The sequence below is a fragment of the Molossus molossus genome, unplaced genomic scaffold (genome assembly GCF_014108415.1).
Source record: "Molossus molossus isolate mMolMol1 unplaced genomic scaffold, mMolMol1.p scaffold_m16_p_19, whole genome shotgun sequence".
Taxonomy (NCBI): domain Eukaryota; kingdom Metazoa; phylum Chordata; class Mammalia; order Chiroptera; family Molossidae; genus Molossus; species Molossus molossus.
In genome coordinates, this window is record NW_023425354.1 from 30,316,225 (window position 1) to 30,337,464 (window position 21,240).

At 44.6% G+C, this 21,240-nt stretch overlaps 2 protein-coding genes across 3 annotated transcripts; both read right to left on the reverse strand.

Moving 5' to 3' along the window:
• Window positions 1-4,235: 4,235 nt before the first annotated feature.
• LOC118634113 (keratin-associated protein 4-9-like) lies at window positions 4,236-11,632 on the reverse strand. The gene is made up of 2 exons (XM_036268430.1): window positions 10,955-11,632; window positions 4,236-4,751 (listed from the first exon to the last, which is right to left on the reverse strand). The coding sequence occupies exons 1-2, from the start codon at window positions 11,630-11,632 to the stop codon at window positions 4,236-4,238; spliced, it is 1,194 nt and encodes a 397-aa protein (XP_036124323.1).
• A 5,100-nt stretch (window positions 11,633-16,732) lies between these two features.
• On the reverse strand, window positions 16,733-17,380 carry LOC118633934 (keratin-associated protein 4-3-like). 2 transcript variants are annotated; one of them, XM_036268178.1, is made up of 2 exons: window positions 17,197-17,380; window positions 16,733-17,067 (listed from the first exon to the last, which is right to left on the reverse strand). In XM_036268178.1, the coding sequence occupies exons 1-2, from the start codon at window positions 17,378-17,380 to the stop codon at window positions 16,733-16,735; spliced, it is 519 nt and encodes a 172-aa protein (XP_036124071.1). The 2 variants fall into 2 exon arrangements, with proteins under 2 accessions (XP_036124071.1, XP_036124073.1); XM_036268180.1 differs by having other exon boundaries at window positions 16,733-16,977; window positions 17,194-17,380.
• Between the last annotated feature and the right edge of the window lie 3,860 nt (window positions 17,381-21,240).

A 21,240-nucleotide genomic window follows, 5' to 3' on the forward strand; every position in this document is an offset into this window, starting at 1 on the left:
AGAGTGAGCAGCTCTTCAGATGTTTAAGAGCTATTAGTATTTCTTGTTCTTTAAGAAAAATTATAGAAAATTTTCTGTATTGTATGTAATTTATGTTTTTATGTCTTTCTGGGTTTAGTCTTCATACATTGATTTTTGCAGGAACTCTTTGTATATATAAAAATTAGCCTTTTTATATAATGTGAATTTCAGATATTTTTTCTAGTTCGTCTTTTTTACTTTGTTTATGTGTTTTTTTTCCACATAGATAGTTACTTTGATATAGTCAAATTTATTAACTTTTTTCTTTTATGACTTCTGGGGTTTGTGTCATACTGTAAAAGGCCTTTTTAGTTGTAAATGTATAAATATTGTCTTATAGTTTCTTCTGTTAAGTTCAAAGTTGCATGTTTTATTTTTTCAAATATTTATTAGGACTTTTTACAGTTATGAGATATGAGGTTTAATGTTTTCTTTTTTTTCTTTCTTTTTTTTTTTTTTTGCATTTATCAGATAGAGCAGGAGGGAGAGAGGGAGGAAGAGAGAGAAACATCTCTGTGGTTGCCACCCACATGACCCCATCCGGGGCAGGGGACAAACTGCAATTGAGGTATGTTCCCTTAGCGGGAACTGAACCTGGGACTCTCTGGTCCGCGGAACTGAACCTGGGACTCTCTGGTCCGCGGGCTGATGCTCTAACTGCTGAGCCAAATGGGCCAGGGCGAGGTTTAATGTTTTAAAATTGGATATGACCATTGACCATAGCCGAACAACATTTTTTTTTTTTTTTTATCTTCACCAGAGGACTTTTTTTCATTTTTGTTCAGATAGAGTGGGAGGGGGAGAGAGAGAGAGAGAGAGAGAGAGACATCGACATGAAAGGGACACATCGAGTAGCTGCTTCCTCCACGACCCCAGCCAGAGCTGGGGACAAACCACAACCGAGTACATGCCCTTGACCAGAATCGAACCCACAACTCATTGGTCTGTGGGTTGATGCTCTAACCGTTGAGCCAAACCGGCCAGGGCCCAATATCATTTTTTAAACAGTACATTTTCCCCCAACTGATTTAAATGCCACCTTTTCGTGTACTATATTTCCTTATGTATGTGGTTCTGTCTCTGGACTGGCTTTTTCAGACTCACTAAGGGTTTTTCATGCACTGGCACCAGTCATCAGCATTAACTTGCTCTTCGTGGTCATCAAGCCCAGGCCCACCTCACTGGATTATGGCCGTATACTAGTGAACTCAGAAATCCCCGGGTCCCCTGCCGCTGAGAGCAATTGCAGCTGGCGGGACCGGGCACTGACGTTGTAAAGGACGCAATAACCACGTGTATAAATGCATGCCGGTCGGGCGCGGCTTCTGACTGTTCCGCTGGAGCTGGTGGCGGGCTGTGTACTACCGCAAAGGGCGCGAGCAGTTCCAAGGCACATGTTTAACACGGCCACATTTTAACTTACTTCAAATGCATCTCAACTGCGCATTCAGGTCACGGGGAGGGGACCTCAGGTCGTCACTCCCGTCACACTGTCCCATTCACAGCAGCACGTATTTCCACCTTGGCTTTCTCTACCACAGGGTCTGCGGTGTCACTTTCGGACCATGTAGAGCACGCTTCCCGCTGGGAAGGACTGTACACCGAGTGCCTGCACGTAGTAATCTTAGAAGTTTCGCACGCCGCTTTTCGGCTAGGTCAGCCAAATCTGTGCGTAGGTCTTTAGGTTTAGGGGTCACTGCTCCCTGCTTTTACAAGCCCTGGGTGCCGAGCTGTTCCGGTTGCTCTGTCTATACTCTATACTCCATACTCCATACCCTATACTCCATACTCCATACCCTATACTCCATACTCCATACTCCATACTCTATACTCTATACTCCATACTCCATACTCCATACTCCATACCCTATACTCCATACTCCATACTCCATACTCTATACTCTCTCCACGCTTTTGTAAATAGTCCTGTCATTGTCCCAGATTCGGTGTGCCATCTGTGAACCCGAGACCCAATTGTCATAAAAACAGGAAGTGATGAGCCTCATATACTTTAATATTGAAAAGGGCAGTATAAAAACCTATGTTCTGCCCTGGCCGGTTTGGCTCAGCAGTTAGAGCGTCGGCCTCCGGTTCAGAGAGACCCGGGTTCGGTTCCCGCTAAGGGCACGTACCTCGGTTGCAGTTTGTCCCCAGCCCTGGTTGGGTCATGCAGGTGACAGCCACTCGATGTGTCCCTTTCATGTCGATGTTTCTGTCTCTCTCCCTCCCGCTCTATCTGAACAAAAAAATGGGAAAATGTCCTCTGGTGACGATAAAAAAAAATTAAAATAAAAACCTACGTTCTTTGATGTAGCTCTAGCTAATCAGGCACCACGTTAAAACTGGAGCCCACATTGTTTACCAAAGAAGAACATGTGGGACGGTACACGGCTTGTTAATTCCAGTTGATGGAAAGACAAGGCTGTGCTGTGTAGAAGATTTTAGAGAAGTTGAAAAGTTGAAGCTGAAAATGTGAGACACTGTGATGTGCTGAGACTTTAACAGTCAACTTCTTTTGGGGAAAAACCCATTTTATATCAGCCTCTACCTGGTTTGTCTCTTGACACCTTAGAACTTTAAAAAATGTTTTTTAGAAATAACAATCAACTCTTACTTACATTTGTTATGTGGAAATATAACACAGCTAATATATAAAACTCTGATTCACACAAAATTTGAATTTAAAATGTTTTAATGTACTGCAGATGAGGAACCAAAAGTTATAGACCCTTATATTTGTCTAAAGTGATGTTATTGTATGTATTGTGAGATGTTTCCCAGCTAAGGAGTATCATTCTTACCTGAGTTTTGGTGATAAGAAAACTGAGTCTCAAATAACATGCGCTCGCAAGTAAAACCAAGCAAGACGATAAAGGCCTAAAACAGGAGAGTAAAACCATTAGGAAGAGACAAAGCTTCAATAACATGAGATGGTAAAATTATGTAGGAGTTTCAGTCTTGAAATACTAAAACTTTGAGCATCTATTATTTTTTTAATCCTTACCTGAGGACATGCTTAGAGTGGGGAGGGAGAGCGAGAGCGAGAGAGAGAGAGAGAGAGAGAGAATTGGCTGCCCTCCCCAACCAGGGCTCAAACCCACAACCTAGGTCTGTTCCCTGACCGGGAATGGAACTGGACAACCCTTTGGTGCAAGGGATGATGCTCAACCAACTGAGCCACTCTGGCTGGGCTTGAACGTCTATTAGTAAAAAGTTTTAAATTTTTTTGGAGAAGTGCCATAGACTTTATTATATGTTTTCAGAAATCTGGATTTAGAGGGTACACTTAGTATTCTGAGATAAAGTTTATTATTCAGAGAGGAAAGGAGGAAGAGAGAGAGGGGGAGGGATAAGAAAGTACTTGAGCTAAGTAGAACAACCAAAATGTGTACAACCGGTAATGTAACATACTAGAAGTAGAAATATAGTCAAATGAAGTAGGTGACTTTATGATCAACTCACCGGAGTTTTTAGGGGACATTTGAGACCTATACTAAAACTTAATTTTGAGTTACAGTGAAACAATTATAGTCTCTCTTCTCTGTTCTGTCAAAGAGAACACGATGCTAAGGTAGAATTCTTAACCAGGGTAGTGTTTCAATAAGAATAACAACAAAAATGATACTTATTGAGAACTTACATTATGCTTTCTACCCTGTGCTAAGTGTATGACATGATTATGTCTTTGAACCTTTGAATAACATAATGTATTATCCCCATTTCACAGAGGAAAAAACTGAGGCTTGAAGATATTAAATAACTGTGCCTATGTCATGCAATGAATGCCCAGTGGAATCTCTGTTCTAACCTAAGTAACTACCCTTGAACTTATTCTGCATTTGATGCAACATTTTTTAGTGTGAAGTCATAGGTAAAGACACACATGCACACCCCCCCCCCAAATCATTAACAAATCAGGAGATTGCAGTATCAAGGGAAATGGCTGTTTATTAAGAATATACGGAAACAATGTTATAAGAGATCATCACACAGAGTGCATACTTAGGGTAAGGCATTGTTGGTTTAAAATTAGATGGCTCTGAGCCTGGGTTAAAATCACACGACGAATGTGTTTTCATTTATTATTTCCTAGAACCGAACACCAACTCTGAATGCCAAAACAGAAGGGTGGGCAGCTGTCACTGGCTGGCTCCAACACATTTTATATGACCCGCAAGGACATCCATCATGTGACCAAAATTATAGGCAGAGACTCAGCAGCAAGGGATGGCACAGCACATGGGGCGGGGGCAGGTGGAGATGACACAGGTGGGGCGATAGCAAGTGGTGTGGCAGGAGATCTGGCCACAGACTGGGCGGAGGCAGCAGCAGGGGCAGCAGCAGGGGCGGCAGCAGCAGGAGCCACAGCAGGAGCCGCAGCAGGAGGGGCGGCAGCAGCTAGAAATGCAGCAGCTGGGGCGGCAGCAGCAGGAGCCGCAGCTGGGGCGGCAGCAGCAGGAGCCACAGCAGGGGCGGCAGCAGCAGGAGCCGCAGCAGGGGCGGCAGCAGCAGGAGCCACAGCAGGGGCGGCAGCAGCTAGAAATGCAGCAGCTGGGGCGGCAGCAGCAGGAGCCACAGCAGCGGGGGCGGCAGCAGCTTTGGCCACAGCCCTGGTCAGAGCACACGGATCCACAACAAGAGTTGACCATGGTGGCAGAGGGTGGAGGTTCTGGGTGGGTTTCCAAGAGTGTGAGGTTCTTGAGTTTGGGAGTCCCCTTGTGCCCGGGCCCCTTATATACAGCCGAACAGGGTGAGTTGTCAGTATCTCCTTGTTTTTGTTTACCTTAATATTTGAGTAATTATCAGATTACACAATAATGTTTATCTATTTAATGGTTTCAACTGGTTGAAAACAACGTTTTCTTTTCCAAGTATGATAAATTCTATTAAATTTGCTTTCCTCTGACTCACACCTGCAGGCATCTTCTGGACCACATGCTCCTCATCCCCCTCCCTTGGCCCTGGGAATCGCATTCCGTGGTCTCCCCTCTGCATCCCTCAGGAGGGAGTGTGGGCAGGTAGATTCCTGGTTGTGCATTGCTTCCAGCGTCTAATGGGGAAGAAATGCCATCTGCACAGTGTGACGTCTGGCATGGGGCAAGAGAAAAACAAGGAAGGGGGGCCTCTCTATGTGTGTGATGTTGGTGACTTCTGTGCCACTGGAACAGGTTTCCTGACATGTTTCAAACTTTGGATCGTGTTCTGTATCCTGAAACCCTAGCAGGCATTTATCTCGCTGGTTCCTGTTACTGCAACATCCCATAGTTTATTAAGTTGTTATGTTTGCATCATGTCCCTCCAGCTGGCCTCTTAGATTTTGGAAAGCATATCCTCATTTTCTATTCCTTATCTCATTCTTAATTAAAAATATGTCTTCAGTGGAGAAAAAAGAAGTTGAATAATCAGAATGTGCCTGTCCTTAGAATTGATCTCTGGAGTGGGATAATCGATAGCACGAGTTTTTTTGTTTTTGTTTTTTTTTTAATGATTATTACTAGTAATTTGAAATGTGAATGGATTTTATTCAATTCAACCTTATTTAATTACTTCTACTTATTTAGTGATGATCCAATTTGAGCGTGCCTCAGAATTACCTGGAGGCTTATTAAAAATAGTGGGGACTGCTCCCAGAATTTCTGATGGTGGGGTGAAGATTGAGGTTCTGCTTTTCTACCAAGTACCCAGATGTTGGTGCTGAAGGTCTGTGGACCACATTTAGAGACTGGCGGTTTTATTCTGTTCATTCAGACTTTGAAGAAGTGCCTAGGTCAAGTTCCTGACTTCTTTGTAAATCATATTAGTGAGAGGCTAATCTGAGAGACACAGTTGCCAGTCACTGGGGTTACAAATGTGATTTAGAGTCCCCTCCCAAGGAATGTATAGTTTATTGGGAAGACCCCCCACACACACACACACACAACTACAACACAGTGTGAAAAAGCAACATCAAAGGAGCTCATAGTAGTGTAATTAAACTTAAAGATTTGTACTTAAGGTAAATTAGCCAACCTAATTTAGTAAAGACATAGGTTTATTCATAAATGAATATTTCTAGTCATTGCTTTTAATTTATCTTTTATGATTTATTTTGCACTTTAGGTAAAATTTGCATATGTTGAAATGCACAAATCCTAAGTGTACTATTTGATGAGTTTTGATAAATAGATTCATTCATGTAACCACACACCTATCAAGACAGAGGCCAGCCCTGGCTGGTTTGGCTCAGCGGTTAGAGCGTTGGCCTGTGGTCCAGAGAGACCCGGGTTCGGTTTCCGCTAAGAGCACGTACCTCGGTTGCAGTTTGTCTCCAGCCCTAGTTGGGTCGTGTGGGTGGCAACCACTTGATGTGTCCCTTTCACGTCAATGTTTCTCTCTCTCTCTCTCTCCCCCACTTTATCTGAACCAAAAATGTTCAAAAATGTCCTCGGGTGAGGATAAAAAAAAAAAAAGACAGAGGCCAGAGGCCATTTCCATCATACCAGAGAGTTCCCACCTGTCACTTTAGTAAGCTCTCCTCCACTGTAGAGGCACCCACTGTCTTAATATTTCTCACCATAGACTAGTTTGATCTAGAACTTCAAACAAAAGCTACAGTAGAATTTCCTGTCTGTCTGGCACCTTTAGCTTGGCATAAGATGCATGTTTCATTAGTGCATTCAGAACCAAGGATTCATTTTAACTGTTACCAGTCAGTTTCATGGTAGGGGGACCAACTCCCTCTGTTTGCTCAGGATTGAGGGGGTTCTCAGGACTCTCAGTGTTAAAATCAGGAACATCCCAGGCAAACATTGGTCACCTCGGATGACATCCTTAAATGTCTTAATTGTAACCATTGAAAGACCAAGCTCCTGGAAATATTTTTATCACAACGACGTGCTTAGCAAAAACTTGATTTGCATGCTTTTATTTATAGGTCTTCATCTGCAGGGCTAGGGAATATGAGACATTTAAACAATTATATCGTGAGGCAACACGGTGTCCTGAGGGGAGAAATTTCCCACTTGATTTGCTCTCTATGAGATTCTGAGAGAAACAACAACATAATAAAAAAGGTTTTTGATTACAAGGGGAGAGTTTTCTATATCAATTCAGGGAGATTAAGAAAATCCTTCCGCAAAGCTGCCGAGGCAGAAGTGCATTCTCATTCCGGAGAAGCGTGGAGAGAATACGGACCCCTGGACCAGGGCTTCGCCAGGCCGGCTGCATGTGGGAATACACGGAGTCATGGAAAGTACCCACGCCTGGCTCTCGCCCAGAAACACTCTGACTTAACGGGTCTGGTGTCTGGCCTGGGTGTCAGAAGTTTCGAAAGCTCCTCAGGTAATCTTAATGGGCAGCCCGGTTGGAGACCCACCTCCTTAAACTGTCTACCTTACGTATATTAGTACATTACATTGGGAACTGTAGTAACTAAAATATGCTTGGTAACATCTAAAATCATAGAGAAAACAATCCTGAATTGGAAACACTGAACTTTGAGCACTTTCAGACTGAAACATTGATGATTTTCTTTTCCCTTTTAGAGCCTCCCACTCCCCGACCTGGTTTTGTATATAACACCTACCTGGATGAGAAGGGACAGTGGGCAGGAACCGCACTGGGAAATTACTGTAGACAGTACACTGGATGTCTCCAAAAGACAAAAATAAAAACTAGGCAGAGATCCTTCTACCTGTTCCTTGCTAACATTTTTACCCGCAGTCTGGTAAAGCAGAATTGATCGTGAACACCAGGGCCACACACACAAATTAAGTCTTGTCTATCTAAACTACCTCTAATGGCATGGAGTAGATGGAGGGTGATGTTTACTTTCATGTACTTTTTTTTCTTTTTAAACTAATCTCTTTATTGTCCTTTTAGAATTCCATAATAAAGGACCTTCCTTAGGTCAACATCAAGGAAATTTGGATGAAGTGGACCCAGGTGACATTTAGTCAACATGGAAGAACCTGCTTCTGCCTCCCAGGGAAAGGGACACAGCGTGTTAACATATGCTTTTAAGAGAGGAAGGGGGGGGCGACATGGTTTTTAATATTAGGTTTGACCTATATTACATTGGTACTCATCATTAAAAAACAAAACAAAACCCTGGTATGTATTTTGTTGGTAGCTATGTAATTCACTAAGTGAATTATAGTGACTTGGTGATACTTTGATCTAAATAGAGGGACCTCTAACAGGTATAGCTAAATGATGGGGAAATTAAAATATTTTCATTCAATGAAAGTTTCTTTATAATAAAAATTAAACTCTATTAGAATATTTAACAGTAAACATTAAACAGTGTTACCAGTCTTGATATTAAGTAGTGTATGTGTGATTGGAACAATATTTAAAATGATATAAATGCCCATATACCATTGATTGAATTTTTCTTTCTTTTTTATCTATCTTCACTCACTGCTTAATTTAAACTTTCTTTTCAAATATTAAATAAAGTAAGCATTTCAGTTCACCCTGATTTTTTTTTAAAAACTCTACCTTATTATAAAAAGTACACATGCAGTAGACCCCTCTTATCCCTGGGGGTATGTTTCAAGAACCCCAGAGGATCCCTGAAACCACAGTAGTAAGGAACCCTATATATACTACTTCCCCCCCTATAAACACATACCTTTGATAAACTTTAATTTATAAATTAGACACAGTAAGAGATAAACATAACTAATGAAAGAACAATTCTAAGACTATACTATAATAAGAGTTACGTGAATGGTTTCTCCCAGCAAACTAATACAAATGTTGTTTTTCTTTCATCAATTTATGGATAGAAGATCTCTTCTTACTGTAGATATTAGTAACCTCAGTATACGCTTTTTTTAAATTTATTTTTTATTGACTTTAGAGAGAGGAAGGGAGAGGGAGAGAGAGATAGAAACACTGATGAGAGAGAACATCGATTGGCCGCCTCCTGCATGCCCCCAGCTGGGGATCAGGCCCACAGCCTGGGCATGTGCCCTGACTGGAATTGAACCGGTGATCTCTTGGTGCGTGGGTCAATGCTCAACCACTGAGCCACACCAGCCAGGCAGTATATGATTTTTTAAAAATGTTTTTTTACTAAAAACTTTCACTGAAGGGAAGCATTTCAGGGCTTCTCTCTGGCACATCTGCATCACCAGCATCACTACTCTTGCACTTTGAGGAATTATTAAGTAAACAAGGGTGACAACCACAGGCACTGCGATACCAAGACAGTTGATCTGATAACGAGACAGCTAGGAGGTGACCTGTGGGCGGGCGGGGTGTACAGTGTGGATACCCTGGACAAAGGATGATTCACAGTCAGTGGGATGGAGCAGGACAGCATGGATTTCACTGCTACTCAGAATGGTGAGCTATTTACAGCTTATGAACTGTTTTCTGAAATTTTCCAGTTACGATGTCAGACCGTGGTTGACTGCGGGTAACTAAAGCTACAGAAAGCAAAACCTTGGATTTGAGGGGGGACTACTGTATACTGAAAAGTATATACAATATACATGTATACTATAATAAATAAGTATGAAGCAAACATCTATATACGCCAACACCTGAGTCAAGAAACAGAACTGTGCTGTCACCAAGGGGCCCGTGATGTGTCTCTTCCCGACCACATCTCTCTCCTTCCCCACTACAGATGATCGCTATCCTGACTCTTAAAGTAATCTTTTCATTGATTTTCTTCACAGTTTTATCACCTAGGTATGCATCCTAAAAATATACTTTAGTTTCACATGTTTTTGAATGTTATGTAAGTGGAATCTTCATGTATGTATTATGTGTTTTTATTCTTTCACTGAGTATCATGTGAGTTGTGGGAGGCAGCCTCTAAGGTGGCCCAGCGACTTCTACCTCTTGGTGCTCAGGGTCTTGCGTAATTCCCTCCTCCTGAATAACTTGCTTCTAACCAACATCAAGTGATTAAGTTTTAAAAGATGGAGACTTTCATCTTGCTAGCAACTCTCCCCCGCCTCACTGTCTTGGAGGAAGGAAGCAGCTGTGTGGAGTCGACGTGGCAAGGTGCTGAGAACAGTCTCCCTTTGACAACCAGCAAGGAACTGAGGCTCTGTCTCTAATGGCCCTAGAGGAACCGAACCCTGGCAACAACCACATACACGAATGGGGATTTGGATCCTTTCTCAGTGAAGACATTAGACCGAACCCAGTGAGAGCTAACCCTTGAGTGCAGAGTTGACACAGGCGAGGAAGGAGAGGCCAGCAGAGCTGCACCCGGACACTCTTGGTCCCCCATGAAGACTTAACAAGCAGATCACTGCTACAGCCAGCGGGGATCCAGCCTTACCGAGGACCCCTGGGAACTGGGACGACATGGCCCAACTAAGGAAAAAGAAGCTACAGCACTGATGGAACACGCCTGTCGCTGGCTGGGCGACGTTCGTGGAGACGGTAACTCGCCTGCCCAGGGCTTGCTCCTTTGCCCGGAGAAAGTCCGCAGGTGGAGAGTTCCAGGTGCTTGCTGTAAGAAACCATCTTCCTGTAACAAGTGAGGATGTGTGGGAACCAAGTCAGCAACCCTGAAATCCCTGCACTCTGCTCCCTCAGAGACAACAGCGCAAGTGACAGGTGAGGGTGGCGGCGCAGGAAGGGAAAAGGAGGCACGGTGCTCTTGTATGCCTGCACAAGTGAGATTTATTTAAGATTTAGGGACAGCTCCATACGAGAGAGCTGGCAGGGAAGAAACATATCAATTTGGAAGGCATGTTAGTGGGAGAATTTCAGAGAAAATGCAAACGTTGTGTTCATTCGGGAGAGAGATAGTAACATGGTGGGGGCAGTATATTTGGAGGCCCAAGTCAGTTTAACAGTCAGTTGGAACTGAGGTTTTACAATTGGCCTCTCAAGACTCAGATCAGTTGGACTACATTAAGATTGAAGAAAACCAGGTGGGCACAGGTCAGGGCGGTCAGCAGCAGGAACCGCTAGAGCAGACTGGGCGGCAGCAGGTGGTCTTGTAGCAGGTGGTCTGGCAGCAGCTGGGGCGGCAACAACAGGAACCACAGCAGGAGGGGCGGCAGCAGCTAGAGATGCAACAAGTGGGCTTGCAGCAGCTGGAGCCACAGCAGGTGGGCCTGCAGCAGCTGGAGACACAGCAGGTGGGCCTGCAGCAGCTGGAGCCGCAGCAGGAGCCACAGCAGCTAGGGCGGCAGCAGCTGGAGACACAGCAGGTGGGCTTGCAGCAGCTGGAGACACAGCAGGTGGGCCTGCAGCAGCTGGAGCCACAGCAGGAGCCACAGCAGCTAGGGCGGCAGCAGATGGGGCGACAGCAACAGGTAGGCCTACAGCAGCTGGAGCCACAGCAGGAGCCACAGCAGCTAGGGCGGCAGCAGATGGGGCGACAGCAACACGTAGGCCTACAGCAGCTGGAGCCACAACCGGAGCCACAGCAGCTAGGGAGGCAGCAGATGGGGCAACAGCAGCTGGAGCCACAGCAGCTGGGGCGGCAGCAGGTGGTCTGGCAGCAGATGGGGCGACAGCAGCTGGAGCCACAGCAAGAGGGGCGGCAGCATGTGGTCCCACAGCAGGTGGTCTGGCAGCAGCTGGGGCGGCAGCAGGTCTCCTGACCACAGCCCTGGTCAGAGCACACGGATCCACTACAGGAGTTGACCATGGTGGCAGAGGGTGGAGGTTCTGAGTGAGTTTTCAGGAAGGTGGGTTTGGAAGGTTTGGAAGTCTGCTTGGCCCAGCTCCCCTTTTATACCCTGCTAAGGGGCTGCTGTCATCAGCTGCAGAGCTCTTTCCTTGTCATTGTTTGTCCTAATTAGCAGGCCATTATCAAAGTAGCCAAGTTTGTTTTCCTGGTTAACCTTTTGAAGATGGATGGGAAACATTGTTTCCTTTTCCTGATGTGTTAGGGTCCATCACTTCACCTCTTCCCGAATCACCTCTTATGTGTCCCTCTTGCTTCAGCTTCCTCCAAGAAATGTCACGTGGTTTGTGCCTTTAGCCGGTGTGTGTGTTGGTCTCGTGTTGCACAGCCCAGCGTGGGTCCCCTTGGGTGATAAAGACTCTAATAAGCCACATTCTTTCTGCTGACTTGGGAGGATAAAGCTGCATGTGAGTTTGATGGCTCATTCATTGTGGGCCAGGTGGGCAGAGAAGTTTTGAGTGCGAAACAGGGTGTCACTGGCATGAGAATGAGGATTTTAGGACTTTCCCCTCCTGGCTGTGAATCATGGCCCATTGGTGGGAAACAACAGTTCCAGGAGAAAATGTAAGTCATGAAATTTTGACGTTTTTTCTTTTCTCTTAGATTTATTGATACATACCTAGTATAGAAAGAAATTGCCCATGTCTAATGTATACATTTTGATGAGTTTGGACTTATGCGTGCACCGTAATACCATTTCCTTAATTAAGGTAAAACCGATTCATCACCACTGAAGAGTTTTTATGTCCCATTGTTTATGTGTGTTAAAAACGCTTAGCATGAGCTCTACCCTCTTCACAAGCTTGTAAGTTTATCACACTGTTATTGTTAACTATAGGCACAATGTTGTACAGCAGATTTCTACAATTAATTTATCTTCTACATCTTTAACTTTATACCCCACTGAACAACAACCACCCATTTCCTTACACCTGCCATTTTATTTTCTGCCTCTATGAACTTGACTGTTTTAAATATTTCAATGAGTGGAATCATGGGATATTTGTACTTCTGTGACCAACTTATGTTACTTAGCGTAACGTCTTTCAGGACCATTTGTGTTGTCGGAAACCAGAGATTTATTTAAGGCTGAATGATAGACACTTTCATCAATGTATCATTGTTGTCATTCATAGTTTAATGGCAACAGTGATCGGCAGTGTGCCACATGCTGAAGTTGTACCATCTAAGTATCTGTCTTCACCCCCCACTGCTTCAGTCTTTCTTACAGGTTTGCAGGGGATAGCTGTAGTCCAGGAGTTCTCAGTCGGCTCCTCTGCCTGATACCAGGAGTGACACGGCTCGCATTAATGTTGCTCTTCCTGGGAAGAGGTGCTGAGAGTCAGTACAACATTAGGCTGTGTGGGTGGTTCAAATCAATTCTCCCAAGTAATTTAGATATCTATGTTCCCACTCCAACTCAGGTGCCATGTTGCCTTAATAACTACTCATCTAAATCCCAGAAGGGATCTGACATTTCATCCTGTGGAATTTCATGTCTTGTGCAAGGATGTCTGAAACTTTTTGAATCATGATTTTTGTCTTTCAACTTATTCACTCTCCCCTTACTGTAAGGCTTCCAAATATTTTCATGAAAAGACTCCCATATTTTATTTCTCATTTCCACATTTATGAGATAATTCTCAACCAAGTTGGGATGTCCTGGGCTCTGTTATTGGGATGACTAATCAGAGAAGGAATGGCTACCCAGAACCATCCTAAAGTAGAAACTGATGCCTATTTGGCAAAACATAATACAAAAACAGATTCAATAGTAAGTGTCCTTCTCCCTCCTGACTTTCCTTGACTCCCAAGGGGAAAACGTATATAAGGAGACAACCAATGATCTGTCAGTGGTTTTTCGTGGCTGTTGTTGTTTTTTAAACACTGGTGAGCTACTCATATGGTTGTTGCTTGGGAGAGATGGACTTTCCCCAAATTACCGTAATGGGCTGATATAGGGTAAGTGGGTGTCTCACAGAATCATACTTGAGTCACCATGGTGAGTGTGGTTCATGGCATGGCTGCCTCCACAGATAGTCAGTGGAGCGGTGGGACTATAAGCTGGGGTTACAGAGGAAGAATCAAGAACAATGTGGAGGAGATTAGATGAGATGGGTGTGAGGATCCTTTACTAACTTAAGTGACTTGTAAATCTAATAAAATCAAACTCCTCATGTTGCTTTTAAATTCCTGGCCAGTTTCCACTTCTGCCCTGGCTCAAATTTCCAGGTAGACACAACCAGGATGATGACAACCTGGACTCCTGACTGGACCTCTGCTGGGAGGCGTGGCTGGTGTTCTGAGTCTGCGTTGTCATGGCTCTGCTGAACCGGATGCAGCTTTTCACCGGAAAAGTCCTGAGCCTCTTTTCTGTCACAGAAAAAGGCGGGGACAGAAGCAGATTTGAAATTGTGAAGTGAAGGCTATAGAGTCTGAAAAAGACTCTAAGAATTCCATATGGCTTCCTATGTTTGGAAAAGGATGTCCCCTGGGAGCCCTGATGACTGAGGCCCATTGATAACTCAGTAGAGATCATTTATATTATATTAACTTAGCGTATATTTTTTCCTCATGAGGTGCGTGTGTGTGTGTTTGTGTGTGTGTGTTCCTTAGGATAAACTTAAAATTTTGTTTCAAAATTCCTCATGATTTTTTCTTGTACATTAACAGTTTCAGTTTTATATGGAGTTTTTCATCCAAATGAAATGTTTTGGTTTAATAAATGAAGTGTTTGCTCTCTCCTTTCTCCCCTTCTTTATCCAGAAGTTAATGAGGGGAGTGAAGGCCGTGGGTGTGGCTACAATGAAGAAGCCTTATGGAGAAGGACACCTCTGTATCTTTTTTTCTTTTGAATCCTCACCCAAGGACATTTTTTATATTTATCTTCAGATAGAGAGGGAGGGAGAGAGGGAGAGAAACATCGATGTGAGAGAGACACATCGATTGGCTGCTACCCACATGACCCCAACCAGGGTCGGGGACAAACTGCAATGGAGGTACATGTCCTTAGCAGGAATCAAACCTGGGACTCTCTGGTCCATGAGCTGATGCTCTAACTGTTGAGCCAAACTGGCCAGGGAAACAGTTCTGTATCTTCACTGTGATGGTGGTTATATGAAATCATAGAGCACGCATGATAATACTGCATAGAACTGCACACACACATGCACACATACTCTCACGCACGGAAATATGGTCAATTCTGAACAAGATCTGTGGTTTGTACTTATGTAAGGTTGTAAGTTTGGATATGGACTATAAATAAGATGTGGCCAGTGAGGAAACTGGCAGGGGTATGCGAGACACTGCTGTGCTCTTTACAGCATTCTGTGCATCTGTGGTTATTTCAAAGTAAAATGTGAAATAAGGTTCATTGCCATCAATATAGAATATGCTTTTACTTCTATACCATTCACCTTCATCACCTTTTAATATTCATGACCTTTTTATTTTATCTTGCACCACACAACACACAGATGAGGATGAAGGGTCCAAAAGATGCAGAGAAGTGGGTATAGTAGAATAGATTTACTCATAAAGCCAAAAACCCAACTCACTGACTATATTACCTTTCGCCATAAGTACCCCATGCCCAAGTTAGTGTGAGTATGGGCTGCTGGTAGCTAAGACTGGTCAAGCCCGTGTTCTCCAGGTAATGTTCTGACCTCGAGGAGCCTCCCACCTGCTGGTGTGGCTCTCCGCCCCTTCTCCCTATCAGGGCGGTGCAGACTAGTGGTAACTGATGTAGGAGTGCAAAGCCCCCGGCGCCCGGCCTCCAGGGGGAAGGTCTGTGGTACTGTTCACGCCCTCATCTGCAGGTCAGATGATCATAGAATCCCACTGCGACCATGTTTTGGCCTATCTTCTTTAATACCCTATCCTGCTGCGCTCTGCTTCTCACTGGTTTCTCCTGGAAACACTTCCTTCAACATCACTTGTGCAAGAATCTAGTGTCCGGCTCTGCTCGTTATAAATCCAACACGAGGCATGCAGGGTGGGGTGGTTCCCCATGACCGCAGTCTCCTTTAGGGTGACAGATGCTGGCATGGTGAGCCCTGTACCTTGTGCTGTGTCCTGTCTCTCAGACACAATGACTGGAGAAAAACACGGGAAGACTAGTCATGTACATACAAGTGTGAAAAAGTGGCAAGAAATAGAAAATGTCCCGAAGATTTCGTGGTTCAGCTGACAAGAGTTGACTGTAACAAAATGTTTTCAGGGCCCTGGTCATGAGATTTGCAACACGGGTGTCTTAGATTGGGTGCCCTCAGGAGCAGACCCCAGATGGTTTCAAATCCAATGTACATTAGGGAGAGAATACTAAGAAGCACTTCAGGGGACCTGGGAAGTGACCCAGGCAATTGATGGGAGCCAGTATAGAAAGATGTAGAAAGAGCTTACTCCTTAGGCAGCTGGGGTTCATTCCACTGACGACCTCTAGAGACTGGTGTGACCTGCCCCACTGCAGGGGAAAGATGCTGGAGCATTTATCCACTGCTCCCGTCCCCTGGCTGAGCCCTGTTCCTACCGACTTAAGTCCCTGGCTGCCCTGAGCTTGCTCTCCATGCAGAGGAAGCTCTCAGAGAATTCCAGGTGCTTGCTGAAAGAAATCATCTTCTTATAAACAAGAGATAAGGGGATTTAGTTAGAAATCCTGATATCACCAGTTATAGTGTGCTCTCTGCAGAGAACAGTGGAGCAATTCACAGCTAAGAATTTTGGGTCAAGAAGGAATAATAATCAGACTTGATGCTCTTATATTTGTATGCTTGGAAAATAAAGATTTATTTAAGTTTGAGAATTGGCTTCATATGAGATTATCTGGCAGGGAAGAAGTATATCAGTTGGGATACATATTGGTTGAAAGGTTTCAGAGAAAATTTTAACTTTGTGTTCATTTGGGAAAGAGGTAGTAACATGGTGGGGGCAGTATATTTGTTGTCAAATCAGTTTAAGAATCAGTTATAACTGAAGTTTTATAGTTGGGTTCTCAAGACTCAGTTCAGTTGGACTACGTTAAGGTTGGCTGACAAAAAACATGGGCACAGGTCAGGGCGGTCAGCAGCAGGAACCACTGGAGCAGACTGGGCGGCAACAGGTGGTCTGGCAGCAGGTGGGGCGGCAGGTAGTGATGCAACAGGTGGGGCGGCAGCAGGAGGTCTGGCAGCAGATGGGGCGACAGCAGCTGGAGACACAGCAGGAGGGGCGGCAGCAGCTGGAGCCACAGCTGGAGCCACAGCAGCTAGGGCGGCAGCAGGTGGTCTGGCAGCAGATGGGGCGGCAGCAGCTGGAGCCACAGCAGGAGGGGCGGCAGCAGCTGGAGCCACAGCAGGAGCCACAGCAGCTAGGGCGGCAGCAGGTGGTCTGGCAACAAATGGGACGGCAGCAGCTAGAGCCACAGCAGGAGCCACAGCAGCTAGGGCGGCAGCAGGTGGTCTGGCAGCAGATGGGGCGACAGCAGCTGGAGCCACAGCAGGAAGGGCGACAGCAGCTGGAGCCACAGCAGGAGCCACAGCAACTAGGGCGGCAGCAGGTGGTCTGGCAGCAGATGGGGCGACAGCAGCTGGAGCCACAGCAAGAGGGGCGGCAGCATGTGGTCCCACAGCAGGTGGTCTGGCAGCAGCTGGGGCGGCAGCAGGTCTCCTGGCCACAGCCTTGGCCACAGCCCTGGTCAGAGCACACGGATCCACTACAGGAGTTGACCATGGTTGCAGAGGGTGGAGGTTCTGAGTGAGTTTTCAGGAAGGTGGGTTTGGAAGGTTTGGAAGTCTGCTTGGCCCAGCTCCCCTTTTATACCCTGCTAAGGGGCTGCTGTCATCAGCTGCAGAGCTCTTTCCTTGTCATTGTTTGTCCTCATTAGCAAGCGATTATCAAAGTAGCCAAGTTTGTTTTCCTGGTTAACCTTTTGAAGATGGATGGGAAACATTGTTTCCTTTTCCTGATGTGTTAGGGTCCATCACTTCACCTCTTCCCGAATCACCTCTTATGTGTCCCTCTTGCTTCAGCTTCCTCCAAGAAATGTCACGTGGTTTGTGCCTTTAGCCGGTGTGTGTGTTGGTCTCGTGTTGCACAGCCCAGCGTGTGTCCCCTTGGGTGATAAAGGCTCTAATAAGCCACATTCTTTCTGCTGACTTGGGAGGATAAAGCTGCATGTGAGTTTGATGGCTCACTCATTGTGGGCCAGGTGGGCAGAGAAGTTTTGAGTGTGAAACAGGGTGTCACTGGCATGAGCATGAGGATTTTAGGACTTTCCCCTCCTGGCTGTGAATCATGGCCCATTGGTGGGAAACAACAGTTCCAGGAGAAAATGTAAGTCATGAAATTTTGACGTTTTTTCTTTTCTCTTAGATTTATTGAGTTATACCTAGTATACAAAGAAATTGCACATGTCTAATGTATACATTTTGATGAATTTGGACTTATGCGTGCATCATAATACCATTTCCTTATTTAAGGTAAAACCGATTCATCACCACTGAAGAGTTTTTATGTCCCATTGTTTATGTGTGTTAAAAACGCTTAGCATGAGCTCTACCCTCTTCACAAGTTTGTAAGTTTATCACACTGTTATTGTTAACTATAGGCACAATGTTGTACAGCAGATTTCTAAAATTAATTTATCTTTAACTTTATACCCCACTGAACAACAACCACCCATTTCCTTACACCTGCCATTTTATTTTCTGCCTCTATGAACTTGCCTGTTTTAAATATTTCAATGAGTGGAATCATGCAATATTTGTACTTCTGTGACCAACTTATGTTACTTAGCGTAACGTCTTTCAGGACCATTTGTGTTGTCGGAAACCAGAGATTTATTTAAGGCTGAATGATAGACACTTTCATCAATGTATCATTGTTGTCATTCATAGTTTAATGGCAACAGTGGTCGGCAATGTGCCACATGCTGAAGTTGTACCATCTAAATATCTGTCTTCACCACCCACTGCTTCAATCTCTCTTACAGGTGTGCAGGGGATAGCTGTAGTCCAGGAGTTCTCAGTCGGCTCCTCTGCCTGATACCAGGAGTGACACGGCTCGCATTGATGTTGCTCTTCCTGGGAAGAGGTGCTGAGAGTCAGTACAACATTAGGCTGTGTGGGTGGTTCAAATCAATTCTCCCAAGTAATTTAGATATCTATGTTCCCACTCCAACTCAGGTGCCATGTTGCCTTAATAACTACTCATCTAAATCCCAGAAGGGATCTGACATTTCATCCTGTGGAATTTCATGTCTTGTGCAAGGATGTCTGAAACTTCTTGAATCATGATTTTGTCTTTCAACTTATTCACTCTCCCCTTACTCTAAGGCTTCCAAATATTTTCATGAAAAGACTCCCATATTTTATTTCTCATTTCCACATTTATGAGATAATTCTCAACCAAGTTGGGATGTCCTGGGCTCTGTTATTGGGATGACTAATCAGAGAAGGAATGGCTACCCAGAACCATCCTAAAGTAGAAACTGATGCCTATTTGGCAAAACATAATACAAAAACAGATTCAGTAGTAAGTGTCCTTCTCCCTCCTGACTTTCCTTGACTCCCAAGGGGAAAATGTATATAAGGAGCCAGCCAATGATCTTTCAGTGGTTTTTCGTGGCTGTTGTTGTTTTTTAAACACTGGTGAGCTACTCATATGGTTGTTGCTTGGGGGAGATGGACTTTCCCCAAATTACCGTAATGGGCTGATATAGGGTAAGTGGGTGTCTCACAGAATCATACTTGAGTCACCATGGTGAGTGTGGTTCATGGCATGGCTGCCTCCACAGATAGTCAGTGGAGCGGTGGGACTATAAGCTGGGGTTACAGAGGAAGAATCAAGAACAATGTGGAGGAGATTAGATGAGATGGGTGTGAGGATCCCTTACTAACTTAAGTGACTTATAAGTCTAATAAAACCAAACTCCTCATGTTGCTTTTAAATTCCTGGCCAGTTTCCACTTCTGCCCTGGCTCAAATTTCCAGGTAGACACAACCAGGATGATGACAACCTGGACTCCTGACTGGGGCTCTGCTGGGAGGCGTGGCTGGTGTTCTGAGTCTGCGTTGTCATGGCTCTGCTGAACCGGATGCAGCTTTTCACCGGAAAAGTCCTGAGCCTCTTTTCTGTCACAGAAAAAGGCGGGGACAGAAGCAGATTTGAAATTGTGAAGTGAAGGCTATAGAGTCTGAAAAAGACTCTAAGAATTCCATATGGCTTCCTATGTTTGGAAAAGGATGTCCCCTGGGAGCCCTGATGACTGAGGCCCATTGATAACTCAGTAGAGATCATTTATATTTATATTAACTTAGCATATATTTTTTCTTCATGAGGTGTGTGTGTGTGTGTGTGTGTGTGTGTGTTCCTTAGGATAAACTTAAAATTTTGTTTCAAAATTCCTCATGATTTTTTCTTGTACATTAACAGTTTCAGTTTTATATGGAGTTTTTCATCCAAATGAAATGTTTTGGTTTAATAAATGAAGTGTTTGCTCTCTCCTTTCTCCCCTTCTTTATCCAGAAGTTAATGAGGGGAGTGAAGGCCGTGGGTGTGGCTACAATGAAGAAGCCTTATGGAGAAGGACACCTCTGTATCTTTTTTTCTTTTTAATCCTCACTCAAGGACATTTTTTATATTTATCTTCAGATAGAGAGGGAGGGAGAGAGGGAGAGAAACATCGATTGGCTGCTACCCACATGACCCCAACCAGGGTCGGGGACAAACTGCAATGGAGGTACATGTCCTTAGCAAGAATCGAACCTGGGACTCTCTGGTCCATGAGCTGATGCTCTAACTGTTGAGCCAAACTGGCCAGGGAAACAGTTCTGTATCTTCACTGTGATGGTGGTTATATGAAATCATAGAGCACGCATGATAATACTGCATAGAACTGCACACACACATGCACACATACTCTCACGCACGGAAATATGGTAAATTCTGAACAAGATCTGTGGTTTGTACTTATGTAAGGTTGTAAGTTTGGATATGGACTATAAATAAAATGTGGCCAGTGAGGAAACTGGGCAGGGGTATGCGGGACACTGCTGTGCTCTTTACAGCATTCTGTGCATCTGTGGTTATTTCAAAGTAAAATGTGAAATAAGGTTCATTGCCATCAATATAGAATATGCTTTTACTTCTATACCATTCACCTTCATCACCTTTTAATATTCATGACCTTTTTATTTTATCTTGCACCACACAACACACAAATTAGGATGAAGGGTTCAACAGATGCAGAGAAGTGGGTATAGTAGAATAGATTTACTCATAAAGCCAAAAACCGAACTCACTGACTATATTACCTTTTGCAAAAAGTACCCCATGCCCAAGTTAGTGTGAGTATGGGCTGCTGGTAACTAAGACTGGTCAAGCCCGTGTTCTCCAGGTAATGTTCTGACCTCAAGGAGCCTCCCACCTGCTGGTGTGGCTCTCCGCCCCTTCTCCCTATCAGGGCGGTGCAGACTAGTGGTAACTGATGTAGGAGTGCAAAGCCCCTGGCACCAGGCCTCCAGCAGGGAAGGTCTGTGGTACTGTTCACGCCCTCATCTGCGAGGTCAGATGATCATAGAATTCCACTG

Excerpts from the sequence above, each read along its gene's own strand:
- LOC118634113 (XM_036268430.1), bottom strand. The coding sequence starts at position 11,632 with ATGGTCAACTCCTGTAGTGGATCCGTGTGCTCTGACCAGGGCTGTGGT. Across the intron at positions 4,752-10,954 it reads AGACCACCTGCTGCCGCCCA|GGGCCCGGGCACAAGGGGAC; the intron begins GTCTGCTCTAGC and ends GCTGTATATAAG.
- LOC118633934 (XM_036268178.1), bottom strand. The coding sequence starts at position 17,380 with ATGGTCAACTCCTGTAGTGGATCCGTGTGCTCTGACCAGGGCTGTGGC. Across the intron at positions 17,068-17,196 it reads CCAGACCACCTGCTGCCGCC|CTAGCTGCTGCCGTCCCATT; the intron begins CTAGTTGCTGTG and ends CCTGCTGTGGCT.